The 17,500-nt window shown below is 36.1% G+C and overlaps 1 protein-coding gene across 2 annotated transcripts in view; it reads left to right on the forward strand.

Moving 5' to 3' along the window:
- Nucleotides 1-17,500, forward strand: part of LOC125044673 (ubiquitin carboxyl-terminal hydrolase 38-like) — a 22,338-nt gene that overhangs the window by 810 nt on the left and 4,028 nt on the right. The window contains exons 2-10 of one of the 2 annotated variants that reach the window (XM_047641482.1): nucleotides 1,927-2,316; nucleotides 2,758-2,940; nucleotides 3,213-3,327; nucleotides 4,173-4,444; nucleotides 7,771-7,872; nucleotides 9,269-9,427; nucleotides 10,623-10,852; nucleotides 11,602-11,787; nucleotides 16,257-17,500. The exon at nucleotides 16,257-17,500 is cut by the window's right edge and continues 868 nt beyond it. In XM_047641482.1, coding sequence (XP_047497438.1) covers nucleotides 1,930-2,316; nucleotides 2,758-2,940; nucleotides 3,213-3,327; nucleotides 4,173-4,444; nucleotides 7,771-7,872; nucleotides 9,269-9,427; nucleotides 10,623-10,852; nucleotides 11,602-11,787; nucleotides 16,257-17,500 — 2,878 coding nt within the window. In that variant the 5' untranslated portion in view covers nucleotides 1,927-1,929. The remainder of the gene's footprint in view (nucleotides 1-1,926; nucleotides 2,317-2,757; nucleotides 2,941-3,212; nucleotides 3,328-4,172; nucleotides 4,445-7,770; nucleotides 7,873-9,268; nucleotides 9,428-10,622; nucleotides 10,853-11,601; nucleotides 11,788-16,256) is intronic. The other variant, XM_047641484.1, reaches the window with a different exon arrangement.

The raw sequence follows: 17,500 nt of genomic DNA on the forward strand, positions 1-17,500 counted from the left end.
AACTTACTCCGTGCAATACCATCCTAAGCTAGATGAAGCTCTTTGAATCTAATCTAATCTAATAAAAGTTAACATAAGATTAAGGTTTTGAAAACACCCATGTGTTTGTTCCTGGCCTTTCTTCTAATGTGGGGCCTTCCATACCTGTCAGTGCTTAAGCAAAGGCCAACGAATGCCTGCCACATATATTCCGGTAAAATCAGCCTTGTCGCCCTTCCCAGTTTCTTGCCATCAAACAAAGGACCAGTCTCACTTCCGTTTTGCGAGAATACTCTTTATGTGGCGGAGGTTTGCTGGCCTTTGTTGTAGTGTAAAGTGGAGATCCAAATGCTTACATTAACCTGCAAAGTGACTGCCATCCAGCGCAGATTAATGCAAATTTCAAGATGTTTCGGGTAGAACACAGTCAAGGTGATTAGGAAAATGAATATCAAGCTTGGATACGATTACTGCCAAGCTAGCTTATTGTAGCCTAGAATGAAATGTCTGTAATGGTGTGAATCTCTATAGTTAAATAATAAGATATAAGAGGAAGTGAAAATCAGCTGATCATGCTTAACCTAATCCTGTTAAATATTAGGTTAGGTTTAGTTACCCCATACCTGAACCCAAACCTAAATATTGTCTAGGTAAAGTTTAGGTAAATTTCACTCTGTGCTGTGGTTTTTGACACAGTTTGTTCATTTGTTTAGTAGTAGTGGCTTGTAGATTACTAGAATGATAGTAGAGGTATTTAAATATATATACATATATATATATATATATATATATATATAGAGAGAGAGAGAGAGAGAGAGAGAGAGAGAGAGAGAGAGAGAGAGAGAGAGAGAGAGAGAGAGAGAGAGAGAAAGAGAAAGAGATGCACATACATTTATTTATTTATATATTTATATACTTCAGTATATATATATATATATTTATATATATATATTCACATATATAGATAGAATATGTATATGTATTAGATATATATGTATATATAATGTGTGTGTGTGTGTGTGTATATATGTATATATGTATATATATATGTATATACGTATGTATATGTATATACATATGTATATGTATATACACATGTATATATATATGGATATATGCATGTATGTATGTATATTTCTATATGTATATATATGTATATGTGTATATATTATGTATATGTTTATATGTATATATATGTATATGTATATATATATATGTATAATCATATTCATATGTATAAGTATATGTGTGAAATTCATGTCAATTAGTAGTAATAAGTATAAATATATGTCTATATTTATGTATCTGCATATGTGCATGTATATATATGTATATGTTGGGTCTATATGTAAATGTATATTTATATATATGTAATATATATATGTATATATATATATATATACATATATATATATATATATATATATATGTATATATATATACATATATATATATATACATATATATATATATATATATATATATATATATATATATGTATATATATATATATGTATATATATGTATATATATATATATATATATATATATATATATATATTAATATATATATATATATATATTTACAAATATATATATATATATATATATATATATATATATATATAAAATTATATGTATGTATATGTATATTCGTATATTTTTTAATATGCATATATATTTATATATATGAAATGGTAACTAGTAATGTACTTTCCCTTCCACATCTAAGTTCACTACTTAGCATTAGCACTGTATGATCCCTGTATTTTGTACATATATACACATACATTCACACACATGCATGTATGATACATTAACCAATATCAGTAAATAGATTGAGATATTGAGATATTAGCATTTATACATAGGTATGTAAAACTGATTATGTATGATGTTTTAACAATGCTCTCAGAAGAAGTTGAAACCAGAACACTTGATTTTCAGACAATGGATAAGATGGACAAAATTGTGTACAGCATTGTCCACATGCCTAACCAGCCGGACAATTTCAAGAAGGCTCTCTTGGTGAAGCTAGTGCACTCAACCACACTCAAGACCAGCAAGGCAGTGGAACAAGCAGATGCAAATGCCATATTCGACTGTTGCATCAACATCCTCACAACTACGGAAAGTGATGGTGCAGCCCAGCTAGCTGTTTTTGCATTTAGCAGTTGGGCTGGGCAGTACAAAGCTTACCTCAAGGAATACCTCACCACAGAGAGATTTACGAGTGTTATGAGTTCACGACGTAATGTCATACCTCTGCTCTCATGGCTAAAGGAAGCGCTTTGTCACTTGTCAGAAGAAACACATGTCATAACTGCCGCTGCTCCTGTGAGTTTATTGTTATTATTGGTTTTATATATATATATATATATATATATATATATATATATATATATATATATTATATATTTTACTTTTAATTTTTGTTTTGGTTTTAGTTTTAATTTTAGTTTTAGTTTCATGTTGTTATATTAAGATGGTAGGAAATGTAAACATATTTATGCTATTTCTACTATAGCAATATTTGTCAGTTGTGCTTGAAGGAGATGTTGCACTGTTTTAATCTATATGAAAAATTAATGTTAGAATAAAGGATAAGAGGTACAGAGTAAGTTTGCAAACATGGCTACATTTACACTCATACTCATGCTCATACCATGTCTAGGTTCACAGTGCATCTGTACTCTTACCTGCTCTTAGTTGTTGTTTGCAACTACTAGAAACCAAATTTTAATCTCCTTAAAACTAATGACAACATGCTTTTACCAGATACTGGAAGGCATCCTCCAGAACATGCTGAGAGAATGTGGGGGAAGCTCTGCATTTATAGCCAAACTGTCGGAAGTCTACGTAGTCTGCCCGGCTCTGTTGCCACAACCACACACTCGTCTCACTTTCACTGTCATGCTGATGAACTGTGTTGCTTCCTTCCCAACACCAACAAAGACTGAGGTATGTGGTGGACAGAAGAAGAAAGTACATTGAAAATGAGTAAGAGGAAGGAACAAATGGGAGAGGAAAAAGAAGAAAAAGAAGAGATTGATAGATGTTAATGAAAGTATCTTATGGGTAACATATTTGAAAATAAACTGAATCTCTTTACATAGGTAATTGTCCTTCAACTTGCTTATAGAAGATATTAGATACTATGTTAATGCTGTAGAAACACATTGAAGAACTTATTAGTTATGTGGATTATTGTATAAATGATTGATAACTTTCAGGTTCTGGGTCACATGAAAAGCATAGGTGGATTGGTAAATACGCTTTGGAATGGATTGCGTTTGGAGGACATCCTTCACTCTCTTCATGCTATGTATGCAATCATATCCAATACAGGTAAGGAGATATCTTAGATTTGTTAAATTTGAATACGAAATAAGGGTTTTGTGGATGATACACTTTTCATTAATGTAGTTCCTGGTTGGCTTTTTTTTTAGTCCGTCTCATTGATATGAATATGTAGTCAGACTTTGTGACCAACAATTCATGAGATCCCCCCCCCCCCCCCATGGGGAATTAACTCAGCATTTATTAAGAAAATAAATGGTTAGATTGGCTTTCTTAGACAGGCTGTTAACCAAGATCAGTAGGTTGACAATTACTTCTTACTGCTGAGCTACACCTATAGCCATCATAATAAAATGAGTTTAAATGAATTTCCGTTACATGTAGCGGACTCCTGGGCCAAGCGGCAGGATGGTTGCCAGAAGTTAATGGAGTCAGTGATGCTGAGAGATTTCTGATACTGTCATTGAAGAGTTAAAGGCCCATCTTAGCAAATGTTCATCTCTGTAGAGCTCTGTAGAGCATCAGTTATTGTGTTTTTATGGCACTATATATTAAAGATTACACATTTTCTTGTTTCTATAGGGAATTTGTCTCTGATTTCATGTCCTGTATTGAACATGCCAGGACTCTTTTGTTGCTCTGCATTTTTAGTGTATAATTTTTCTTTGTAAATTGGAGTAGGTGACATTGAATCATAGGTTGAGAAGAAAGAAGGCTCTTTTAAGAAGGTAAACATGAATGCTTTGAAATAAAATAACTAATGATTTTTCAAAATAAGATAATCAATGCAACAGAGTTGTTGATTGGATCAAAAATAGAAGTACATTTAATATTTTGGCATTGGGTATACTAACAGTTTATATGACTGATGTCTGTATTCTGTAATCATACAGATGGAGGCTCAGAAGTTTGCCCTGCCATGGCACACCTGCTCTCTCTGGTCCCAACTGTGGTTGTGGAAGGCCTGGCTCCAAAAATAGTGTCCGATCCAACCACCACAGATGCTGCCCTTGTAGCAACACTAACCCGCCTCACTGCTTGGCTGGTTGCCTGGCCAACAGCTCACACCACCCTTGGTCTGTGGGTGCGGACACTAGTCAGACTACTGTATAAAAGTGGACGAACAGCTGTTCCTGCAAAAATTACACTGGAACGTGTACCCAAGGTAAAAAGAACTAATATTTGGTATATTAAAAACTTTGGTGGTTTTGGTCCTGTAGTAACCAGAAAATAAGGAAAGAATATTTTCTTTTTATTGTAAAATTAGTATATAAGTTGTTTGTGCTGTTGTATTATTCTTTTGTTTTATAGTTAAATGACATTTGTTACCTGCAACTAGTCTTTTTTTTTTCTCTTTTTGTAAGTTACACTACTGTTTACATAACACCTGATTACATTGTAATTAGTATTTAACACATCACATATCATATGATATATCCAAGTTTTTATTTATTTTTAACAGTGTATAAAACAATAGAGGGAACAACTACTCCAAGGAAGATGGACCAGGACTTGAAGTTCTTACATATTATACATTAGCGATGCTCAAAGTATGCAAAGATGCATTATAAAATTAAGGACTCTTATCTGAGTGTTTTACTTTTATTAAAAAGAAGTAATTGCTGATTAATGCATAAGATGTAAACAAAAAAAAAAAATTATTAGAACATTATCACTGCATCTTATGATGCAGAGGGCATCATGTCCTGTGGATCCAAACTTTTGTTTTTTGCTATGTAGTCTTTGATTATGTGTTTGATACTCTTTACTGCTACTGGATTTGTTCTTATTGTTAGGCCTATATTGATAATGTTCTTGAAGAATATAGATATATATTTTTGTTAACACTATGTGGATGTCTTTCATGCTTTGGGTGATATGAAGCAAATGTGTGGTTTGTTTAGGTCATTATAAAGTGCTTGCATGCTTTCCTGCTTAGAGCTTCTACTGCTGGCTAGTCTGGTGTGAAAGATGGAACAGCTGTGTGCAAGCCTCCCCTGCCATTACATAACCTTTCAATCTTCAAGACTTTTGGAGTGACAGCTTACGGAAAATGGGCACCTTGTGGTTCTGTGTTAAGTGATGAAGGAGTGACTGGTGGCACTAGAGCGACAGAGCTATGGTCCACTGGCATGTGGATTTTTCCCTGACTTTGTACAGCTCCTGTCCCAAGGATCAGTATGTGCTTTGGAAAAGCAGTCCTTGCTTGCTAGTCTACCTACTGACAGTGATTCTAATAAATGGAAAAGCTGGGAGAAGGGTAGATGCTGTTCCTCCTGGCAAGCAAGGTGGACAGGGTTCCCTTACTGAGGGTAACTATCAGAATATAGTTTGGGTGCATGGGAAACCCATCCTGCCTGGCCACCAACCTAGTATGAGGTATATAAGGCAGGGCCTTCAGGAATCCTGCATGCAGACACTGGGTCTTGTAGCCCACTGCCTACCTTTATTTGGGTAGTAGAGGGAGTGGCAGAGGTGGCATCCACCCCAAATGACAACCCAAGATGGGCCGTTAAATTGGGGACATGGAACTTCTGCTCTATTTGACGGAATAATTGATTGCTACTACTTTGGAGGGAAGGAAAGCTACTGAAGGTTGAGGTGGCAATTCTTTCAGAGGTGATAGGACCTATCAGTGACATGATTAGTTGGGATAGTTTTACCTATTACTGATCAGGCTGGAGTGATGGTTGCTATCTCCATCAGAGCAGACCTTTTGTCAGTAAATGAATATAATGGTATTAAGACTAAAGCATGCAGTTGGCTTCTTCAAGTCTTATATTGATGTGTATGTTCATACTCGTAAACATGATGCGAAAGATGTTCAGCAAATTTGCTTCCTTGGCAGACTGCTGTACTCAAAGGGGAATAAAGGGGATATCCTGTGTAGGATATCCCCTTTTTTCTGGGTGACTTCAATGCATTATCTGGCCATGATCAAAGTGGCTATAAGATGTGTGATTGTTCCCATGGCTTGGGAACTGCTACTGGTAGTGAGAAAAGTCTCACAACTTTGGGTCTTTGAGGATCCTCCAGAATTATAAGGTTTAGAGTTCTGTGTACTGATCATAAATTGGTTGTGCCTTCCCATTCATCCAGTGAATACCCTTGGTTGTTTCACTTGGACAGAAAAGGAGTGTGCTTGGGGTTTGGAGGCCTGTCTGTGGAACACCAAATGTAAAATGCTTGATGGTGCTCAGGAGTTTATTGGTTCCAGCCAGAGCAAGCCAGAACTTTATCTCACAAAAGACACTAGAGGTCACAGCTTGAATGGTTGGTAACTTCTTCCTTAGGATGGACAAGATACAGTATTTTAGGAATCTTGCTGAGGAGGCTAAATGATCATCCTGCTTATCAAGCCTTGGGAAAGCCGAGCTCAAAGCCCTCCTCACAGATGTCAGCATTTTCTTAGTAGATAGTAAGATCATCCCAGATTATGTTTGGGTGTGAGAGTTTGGCTGAACATTTTGAACAACTGTATTAGGTTGAGCCACTGACGGCATGGATCTGAGTTGTGTTGACATCTGCCCCTCACTGTAGAGCTTTTTGCCTAGACAGATATTAGGAGGGTGATCTCTAAGCTGAAGCATAGTAACTGCTGACTGATGTCTGGTAGTAAACCCATGGCTTATGGATGGCTGTCCTGGCATCTGTCTGGCAGTTTGGAACCATTTGCCCAGACCTGTTGAGTGCCATAGTCATCCATTTCTGGAAAGGGAGAGGGGATTGCTGGGAACTGTATCAAGTTCCATGACACTTCATTGCTCAGCATACCAGGCTTATGTGAATATAAGTGATGAATTCACTCATAGCAGATCCATTATAAACTATATTGTTGCACTTCAGGATATTGCGTCATGCCATTATGAGTTCAGACAGAGTTGCTTGTATCCTATTATGAACCACTCTGGAAGTGCTGTAAAGTGTTTTAGGGGCATCTATATCTTCTTTCCTGTGAATTCAGGATAGAGGTGGAGCTGTGGTCTTGCATCAACAGTTTTTAACAATTGCATAGACTGGATAATGGGTAGAACTATCAGTCAAATTCAATATGGAACAATACAATAATATAAAGGTCACCATCCATGTCATTGTTGCTGATTATGCCACTTAGCAATTATGTGAAGCTTTTGGGTCTAGGGGCCTGTTGGACTAAGACTAAGATACAGGACTCTGTGGGTCTGCTTTAACTTACTTGACAAGATCATTTTGAGATAATTCATTTTTTGCAAAACTTTTTTAATTTTAAATACTTTAAAATAAATTTTATAATAAAATACCAGCCCAGTTTTGTCTATTGAAAATCAATCATGAAATTTTGAGACCTCTTTTTAGCTTGATAATCAAGTAATTATTCTGAAATAAATTGTGCAGCTTCATGCACCCAAACTTTAGAAATTGTCAGTGTGTAACAGGTGTATTTAAGCCAAAACAAGTGAAAGATGTCCTTGATGATGTTACTAACCCTTTTTTTTTTCTCATTTCTTTTAGCTTTTGGCACATGTCCACATCCCAGTTGTTCGATCTGGGGTCATTGCTGTCAGTTCAACCTTATTGCTCTCTTTTCAACATTCTCCGGTTGCTTTCCATAAGGTATTGTAAAGTATTTATTTGGTGAGTTAGAAAATAGAATGAAATATTTTGTTCCCTTAATTTTAGATTTGTTTTATTTTGTTTTATTTTTGTTTTTTGAGGGTTCTCCTTTGTTTTGTTATTTTTTTACCATAGTCTACAAATCTAAAGAAGAAGAAAAAAATTGGTATCAAAATGTTATAGGTCAATAGATTTATCCCATGAATATTAGTTCTGTTTATGATGTATGGTAAAGAATGATTTTGATTTTGATAATTCTATGAACAATATTAAGGAGGAAAACCTGATAATAAAACATATAGGTGTTACAATACTTTTTAGAGTTGAAATCTAAAACAGTGCAGTAAAACAATGTAACTTTTTGTTGTCTGTCTTTGCTGATGTCTGGTTTAGGCATATGGTTGGACCAAGAGAGAGCTTAGTTGAGAAATACATGATAGGTTACTATGAATTATGTATTTATGTAGTGGCAGAAGGAAACGTATGAATATGGGGAAAATATGAAAATGTAATAGACTATAGAAACCCCCAACAATTTCTTGGAACAATGAGCCTTTCACAAGAGTTAAAGACAAGAAAGAACTTGACATGTGCTTAGAAATTAGAGACATATATGTAGATTAGAGAATTTGTCTACCTCCCTTCTTGGATGATTGTAAATATGGAAGTCCTCATAAGTGAGGTCAGCTGCCGAGCCCTTTGGTGGCCATTTGTGGAACCTGTCAATGCATTCATGCTTTTGTTAAACCTAAAAGTTATTTCGTTATAATGTGTTCTTGATGAATTCAGCATTTCATTTTTTTATGCTTTAAAATTGATCAGCATTTATTTTGTTCTTGTATATTTTCCATTTATTACTAGAAAATGGGTAAAAATGTCTAAATTATAGTTCATTGTGACAAGTATAGAAAAAGTCACGAATGAAATAGAATAACTTTATAGTGCAAGTGATGTATTTGACATGCTTCCAGTATATTGTCATCAGAAGTAAGAAGCAAGATTTTAAAACATACTCTTATACCAGGCATGCGCTGAAGATTTACCCAACAACCACAACCTCTTGCTCATTGCTCACATAGTATTGGTTGCTTTTAAGTCATCAAGACTTTTAGTTTTCTCGAATTTTTATATAGATCAGTGGTTGGATGCACTTCAGGGGTGATATCTGTCAAAAATATGTGAACAGTAGATTTCATTTGTTGATGAGAGTTCATAAGTGATTCTAAAGATCCGATTAGGGTATAATGTAAATAGGATTATCCATTACCTTTAAGGAGCAAAAGTAGTCATATTATGTTTTCCTTTTTTTAAAAAGTTGTTATTGTTTTCTAGGAAAATTCACTCTATTTGAGTATTTAAACTAAGAAAAGCACCAGTTAGATTACTGTGATTCCAGATTATACCGCAAATCATTGACTTGTTCGGACGCCTAGAGAGAGAAGGGTCAGAATCGGCCTCGACAACATTAAATCGCCTTGCAGTCTTGTCCCACACACTCATGGTCCTCTTCCCGGGCCATCCAGATCAATACCAGCCTCTTGCTGATGTTCTTGAGGTATGTTGTTTTGATATGTTGCCTTGGGTAAGTTCAGCCATCAAGTAGACTGGTCTAACATAGAGCGCCTTCCATATTTGGGTGTTGGTGTCTCTTTATGTAAAGAAAGGTTTTGAATATAGCATTTAAAAAAGCATGATATGCTATTATATGATATATTTTATGTAACTATTCTCAATAAGATAAACATCTGGCATTCCTTGTTTACAAACTCATCTGATTTGGCAAACTTTTGTCTGTACAAATTTATGTGGATAGGGTATTTGTTACTATTCTTTTCAGGAGATTGTATTCTTATATTGGAGGAAAATTGATTTAAATGAAAATATTAGTAAGCCAAATATTTTAAGTTCAATCTGAATACATATTTCTATCAGTTGTATTGATAAGCCTTAACTTTTTGTCCTCAAAGTTAGGGCTACACTTTTTAGATGTTTGTAGACATAGTTATATTGGGAGTTGGTGTTTGTAGTCCTGGCAACACTGGGAATACCTGTTTTGTACTGTAGTGTGTGTTACAATGTTTTTCTACATTCATTTTGTGTGTGTGTGTGTGCGTGTGTGCGTGCGTGCGTGCGTGCGTGCGTGCGTGCGTGCGTGTGTGTGTGTGTGTGTGTGTGTGTGTGTGTGTCATTTTGCAATGTTATTATTATTGATTATTATTATTATTATTATTTTTTTTTTTTTTTTTTCCATTTTCCGTTATCTATTTTTGTTGTATCCAGATGGTAATTGACTGGTTTTCCTTGCACAGACTCCATATCATCTCTTTAGTAGTCCATAACTCAGTACAGTAATAATAATACAAGAACATTTTGTTATATGTGTCATCTTAAACTTTTTTTCATTATTCAATTTTCTGTAATACAACCTGCAATGCTAGCAAGGTTGGGTAGGTATAGCCCTTTCCTAAACAGGCTATTCGTTCACTTGAAGCAAATCATTCCCTTCACTCCGCCTTTCAGCAAAGGGTTAAGAAAGAACAGTAGTATGAAAGTTTATTGGAAAGATGAGATGATACTTTGAAATGAAATCCAATGTTATCTTCAGATTTGAAAAAGGAATTTGTGAGAGTGTGAAATGGTACTTCATTTTCAAAATAGAAAGCAGATTTTGATATTTTCTTCTACCATGCCACTGCAGCATTACATTTCATTTGTCAGAGGCAAATGAAAAACGTGTATCTCCCACACAGAAATATCAACCACCCTCTGAAGAAGAGATCCAAGACCTCATTCAGGAGCATCGATGGGGCCACTTAGAGGGGAGAGTTCAGGGAGCCAAGAGTCAGTATGGAGGGCCTGCAACGACAGATGGTCTTCCTGTGTACCAGCAAAGACCCGTAACCCAGAGAGCAGGGCTTCGCAATCTTGGAAATACCTGTTACATGAACTCGGTCATACAGGCTCTGTTTATGACTGATAGGTAAATTTGCAAGACTTGCTGATCTGCATAAGTGTTAAATACCAAGAGAGAGTGTTAGAAAAGTTTCTAAGTAGTGTGTCATGTATTAATGTCATATTACTTAGTGAATGTCCCATCCTATGAGTAGGAAACAGACTGTAAGTGTAAAGAAATATAAATTAATGTTTATTATTTGTAATGCATGTAAAAAAAAAAAATTGATATCCGAGTTTCAGATGACGGTGAATGAGGAGGTGGTAAAGAGAGAATGTTAGCCTTAGAATGGTGCTATATAGATACAAGTTCATTATATATGACTTGCCTCAAAGAAATTCTTCCATCAAAGCTTCCTTCATGTATGTGATTTTTTTTTTCTGCCAAATCGGGTTTACATTAGGGTACTTTAATGAAAGCATACGAGTCCAGGATTCATTTATATGGCATTGTTCAGCATAGTTCACTTTTGAGATTTGTTATTATGGCATTTGTTAGATAGCTATTTCCTTTTTTTTCTCTGCTGTTTTTGACTTCACATTTTAGACAAAGGGGGGGGGGGGATCAGTAATGGAATCCAGATTAAGCTCACAAGACATTATATTGAATTTGTTTTGTAAGCCAGTTTATGTTAGTTAAGTATTTTGTGCTTAATGATGTTATGGATTTTGTATTTGGAAAGTTTGATTGGTGATTGCCCAAAATCATAAACAACTGACAATAAATAATCTCTCAGGTTTTGTCCGCTGTTCTTAGCATGCTATAAATACCAACAGCTTCCGGCATGGGATCCTGCTTGCTGTACCGAGAAACAATCAGCAGTTGCTGGTAAGATTACAGCAGCTGTTCAGCCTGCTCTGCTTCACCCACCGCAGTTACGTTGCCCCACGGTTATTTCATGACAAATCACGACCTTCTTGGTTTAGCCCCGGTATGCAGCAGGACTGCTCAGAATATCTCAGGTGAGGGTTTCACTGTGAATTAGATATTGCAAGTTTTTCTCTTAAGATCAGTTATTTTTCTTCTTCTTTTTCTTCTTCTTTAAGATTTACTTCATAGGGATTTTTCATTTCTGTTTCCCAACTGTCATTGTGGGCTGTCAATGGGCTTTATTAAGAACTGTTTTTTTTTTTTTTTTCTATGATTGCAGAATTTCATCATAATAAGCAGTTATATGAGATTTTTTCACAGTTAGGTTCTTGAAAAGATGTTGGGTATTGCACTGTCCAGTGTAGTTTTGTTTTGTGAATTTTGTTTACTTGGACATGGCAAAGGGGTTGCCATTGGTAATATTGATATGATGAACACAGCAGCTGTGAGTCCTCTATTTCATAGGAAATGGGTAGTAGCAATGACTGGCAATAAACATGCTAATTGCCAAGCAGGAACAGGTGGACTTTAATGTGATATGCATGATATTCCTACCACAACAAACTTAACTGTAATATCAGTAGTCAGGATTTTCTGTAATAATGGTCAACAGAACATGAAAATAGAAATTGCATAGGTTTTTAATCAGCATTTTTACTATTGCATGAAATTGCATGATCAGCCTATTTGCAACTGATGTAACAGAGGTAAAAAAGTTAATTTTACCTATGCCAGCACTGTAGTTGTTCTGATTACTTCTGTGCATTCAAAAATGATTTGCTGATACTATGTTTAATTTTTATTTGATAATAGATATTGGTGTAACTATTTGCAAATAACTAATTATGCTGCAAAGCATGAGGACTTATTAGCAGTACTTAGTCTTGTTTGCTTGACCCCATACCGATGGGCCATGTGCTGAGGCGTCATAATAAACCGCTCGATCTGTGGAGTGTGGCTGTACGCCATGGCGACGCGCCAAAGCGCTACGAGCTGTAGCGAGCTCCCACGCTCAAAGTCAGCTCGTTGCTATTAATCTCCATAGTGTAGATTTTTTTTTTTTTTCTTAACCTGTCAGTGAGGGCTTAGATATTTATTTTTTGTTGTTTTGTTTTCATGCACACATGTTTATAAAACTGACATCTTTTCACCATGAATGTTTCAGAAAGCAAAAAATAATGATAAATAATGAGTGTTTTGAATAAAAAGTTATTTGGTAATTTGTGCCTTAACTCCTTGGATCAGGATACTTCACTGCCCACATGTGACTCATGATATGTGCATTAGGCTTATATACTTGAGTGGCCACTCTGGCAGATGTGTGGCTTGTAGGCTAGGTGCTCATGAATACTCTTGGGTGGTGACAGGACTCCATGCTTCCCCTTTGCAATATTATTTTCTCTTTTTCTGCATAAGCATTTTCAGCTTTTTTGCCATTTTCCAGTGTCTGTATTTGTCATTTGATTTGCTTTGTACAGAAGGTAATAGAGTGTTTTCCTTGCACAGGCTTCATATCATCAATCAAGGAAGTCTGTAATAATGATAATAAGTAACATTTTGTTTTTTGTGTCTTTTTATTTATTTATTATTTTTTGTATTATACAGTTTTCTGTAATACAACCTGCAATGTCAGTCACAGTGGGCAGGGATCATGAGCTTAAAAAAACTGTCCTCCCTGGAGCCAGTGGTCTTGTAGTCTTGGCTCATACTCACTCGTTTATCAATGAAAATAATGCAAAAGCCTGCCTCCAAATACCCACTCAATCTAGTCACCCTGCAAGAGTTTTGTTCACTCATGGCTAGTCATTCTGGTTACCCTGGCCTTCAGCTGAAATTCTCTTAACCCAATGGCGTTGGGTATAGAAAATTAAAAAAAAACTCTACGCTCTGGCGAACGGCGGCAGCGCGCCGACTCTGAGCGCGTGAATTCGGTACATCAAGCCGAATCATTGCCTCGGGGCGTTTTGGCGTGGCGCCGCTGCGGACAGCCGCACGCCTCAAATCGGGTGTATTGTTATGACAGCGATAGCCGTGACCCGTCGCCATTGGGTTAATGGCAAGTTCCTGTCACGAAGTCTCTCAGCCAGATTTCATGTCACCCGCCCCTCGAGCCAAATTTTTTCATTATATGGTGGTCATGACAGCAGGATTATAGAGGTTAACTCCAAAATACCACAGTTTCTCAATCTCACATTACTGCCAGCTGCAAAGGGCATGATATTTGACTAAGGCCAGTTTGATCTCTGATGTTTGTTTACCCTAAAAACAGGCAAATATGTTATTTTAGGCAATAGTGAGATGCATATGTTTTTAAGACTTTTTGCCTCCAGTAATATCCTCAAGACAGATCAAAGTCTTTGCTTTACCTTTAGAAGGTTGATTGTTGATGTTCATAAACATATATTACGCTGCTATTACATATAAGAAAAAACGGTGAGTTGATTCATGCTGCTTTCAAATTTCTGCATTGTAACTTCTAATCTAATAATAGGTGTGAGAAGAGGCTTAGCTTTTTTTGGCTTATGGTTTCTTCTAGCAGACTAACTTTTAATTCCTTTTTGTATATTTGTAACTCTTTGCATTAAGGAAGCACTTTGCATAAATAAATCAAACCATATTATTTGGGGATGTTTGTAGCACATGGAAATGACCACTCAGAGTCAAGAATTTTCTATTTTTCATTTAAAAAAAAAATCATATTGTAGGAAAAAGAATCAGACCATGCAGATTATATGATTCTTCATACATAAAACTTTTTTTTTTCTGATATTGAATGTATGATGATTGAAAAAATATGTAAAGATAGCTTACAGTTTCCTCCATGAGTATTTTCATCAAAATTTTGAAAATTCAAAATGGATAACAAATGTACATGTAAACATTTTTTTAACAGATGCCTGGAAACCATTTTAAACTAAGAAAAATTTATTGGTTTTAGTTTATGCAAGAAGACCATGAGAAAGGGATTTATGTTGCATGTATTTATTAAATTTTTGCATACCTTTTCATAAAATGTAGGCCTGTGTACAAAAGCGGTGATGATGCAGACGATTACCAGTTCCTTTCCCCCCGTTCTTTGATCCCAGCTGATGCCAGTACTCAGTCACAGCTGTTGGCTGAGGGAGACTGGCCTGAGTGCAAACCCAGGATCGACTAATTGCTAAGCCAGTGCTTTATCACTGTTACATGGAAAAGAAAAAGAGCTTGAATTACAAAGCTTTCACTCAAAAGAAAGTGGAAAGAATGGCACCCCTTTAAAAGTAAAAACAATGAAAAGGAAATTGATAACGCTCTGGTCTTGTCAGAGAAATACAATACACACACACACACACACACACACACACACACACACACACACACACACACACACACACACACACACACACACACACACACACACACACACACACACACATACATATATACATATATACATATATACATATATACATATATACATATATACATATACATACATATATACACCTGTATTATTTTTGCATGTCAGCAAATTTTGTGAATTTTGTTGTATTTTGATTGAAAGATTAACCCATTGGATCTGGATGCTTCACTGCCATGGCCCAAAATACGGGCATTAGGGTTACTTGAGCAGCCACTCTGATGGGTGTGTGGCTTGTAGATTGGGTTCCCATGAACACTCATGGGTGGTGACAAGACTCCATTCCTCCCCTTTGCAATGTTATTCTTTCCTATTATGCTTAAGCATTGTTAGCTTTTTTTGCCATTTTACACTATCTATATTTGTCATTTGATTTGTTTTATCCAGATGGTAATAGACTGTTTTCCTTGCACAGACTCCATATCATCTCTCTAGCTAGTCCATAACTATATACAACAATAATAACATTAAGTAACATTTTGTTATTTGTGTAATTTTTTTATTTTTTATTAGATATGAAATTTTCTGTAATACATCTTTGACCAGTGGTCACGAGGGCAGGAATAGGATCATAAGCATAGAAAAAGAGTCCTCCCTGGGGCTGGCACCCTTGCAGTCATGGCTTGTGGATGGTACATTCCACACACATAGATAGAAATAATGCAAAAGCCCCCGAGTCTAGTCACCCTCCAAGGGCTCATGACAGCAAGTTCATGTCACCCTGGCCCTCAGCTGAATTTTCCCATGACGGCATGTGCACATCACCCGGTCCTCAGACCAGATTTTTTCATGACATGATGGTCACGTTATCTGGATCATAGGGGTTAATCATTTACAGCCAGAGTGAATTTATAGAATTTCTCTGCCCTTGCTAAAATCCTTGTGAAGGAAACTCGTAAGAAGGAGTTGGAATAGTAATTAGCCATGTTAAGAATCAGTTTTATACCTCAGTACTTTAGCAACTCTACAATTCTTATCCATGTGAATGATGGCAGTGAGAGAGGTAAAGGAAATATCAGAGTCTGGACAATGGATAAGCTCATTCACTATGTCATATTGTCATGTAATTTGTATATTTTCCTAGCATTTCAACATGGAATTCAAAATATGAAATAATCTTACTACCTTTGCCTAATAGCATTTCTTATCTGTTTACAACAGGCACTTAATGATTACACTGCATGAGGAAGAGCGAGCTGGACAGAAGCTTCCAGAGTACCAGGAGAGATTCATAATCGAGAGTGAAACTGCGAGTGTAGCATCAGATCTTCAACCCCTTCCATATGACTCTGCAACAGAAGATTTTGTGGAAACTGATTCCCTCACCAAGAGTTGTGTGTGTGCAGATGAACAGGCAGGAAATGTGGATGTGTTAGATAAGCAAAAGGGAGAACCAAGTGATAAATGTTTGTTTGGTGAATCAAGCAGACTAACAAGTTTCAGCCCAGGATCAGACACCAATAAAAGAAAGCCAGGAGACAGTAGCCAGACTAATCAAATCCAGGAGCCTACTGATGGGATTTCAATGGAGGAACACTTGAAGAGGACTCAAGAGATGTCCAAAAGACTACAGAATGTGCAAGAATCAAATGACATTGACATGACAGATAGCAGTGAAATGGGAAAAACTGCAGCCATGGGGAGTAGTGCAATATCCGAGAATGAAATAGAAGTTGTGAAATATGGAGATGCTGAAAATATGTTAGAGGCTATAGAGATGGACACTTTTTCAGAGGGTAATTCAAAAGTGAATAGCTATAAACGTAAACATAAAATGCCAGCTGATGGCATTCACAGGCAGATGTTAAAATCCCCCAAAGGAGATATGACATCAGATATTGATAACAGTTCTGATAGTGGAATAAGTGGTGATCTAGCTGAAGATATTGATATACATATTAGTAGCCCCAACCCAAGTAGCCCTGTTTCCAAGGAACAGTTAACTGACAACCAAAGTTTGATTATTGAAGAGTTACGGACAGAAAACTCAAGCAGTGCTGAGAAAGAAAATGAATATTTTGTTAGTTTAGTACATAGGGTGTTTGGGGGGAAACTAGCAACTTGTATCAAGTGCCTACAATGTAAAACTGAATCTGTACACAAAGATGTATTCACTGACATACATTTAGCTTTCCAAGACACGGATCAGTATAATGCAACAACTGCCATTCGAAGAAATTCAGAAAAGCTAAAACAGAAGAATCAGGAAAATCAAACGGATCTTAGGATAGAAGATATGATTAAAAGCTACTTAACTCCTGAGAGATTAACGGGAGAAAACCAGTATGAATGTGATAAATGCAGTGGAAAGCAAGATGCTGAAAGGTCCATCCAAATTCTTGAACCTCCAGAGCACCTGATACTGACTCAGCTTAGGTTTTACTATGACACAGTCAGAGGTCAGA

This window comes from Penaeus chinensis, chromosome 36 (assembly GCF_019202785.1).
Source record: "Penaeus chinensis breed Huanghai No. 1 chromosome 36, ASM1920278v2, whole genome shotgun sequence".
Classification (NCBI taxonomy): domain Eukaryota; kingdom Metazoa; phylum Arthropoda; class Malacostraca; order Decapoda; family Penaeidae; genus Penaeus; species Penaeus chinensis.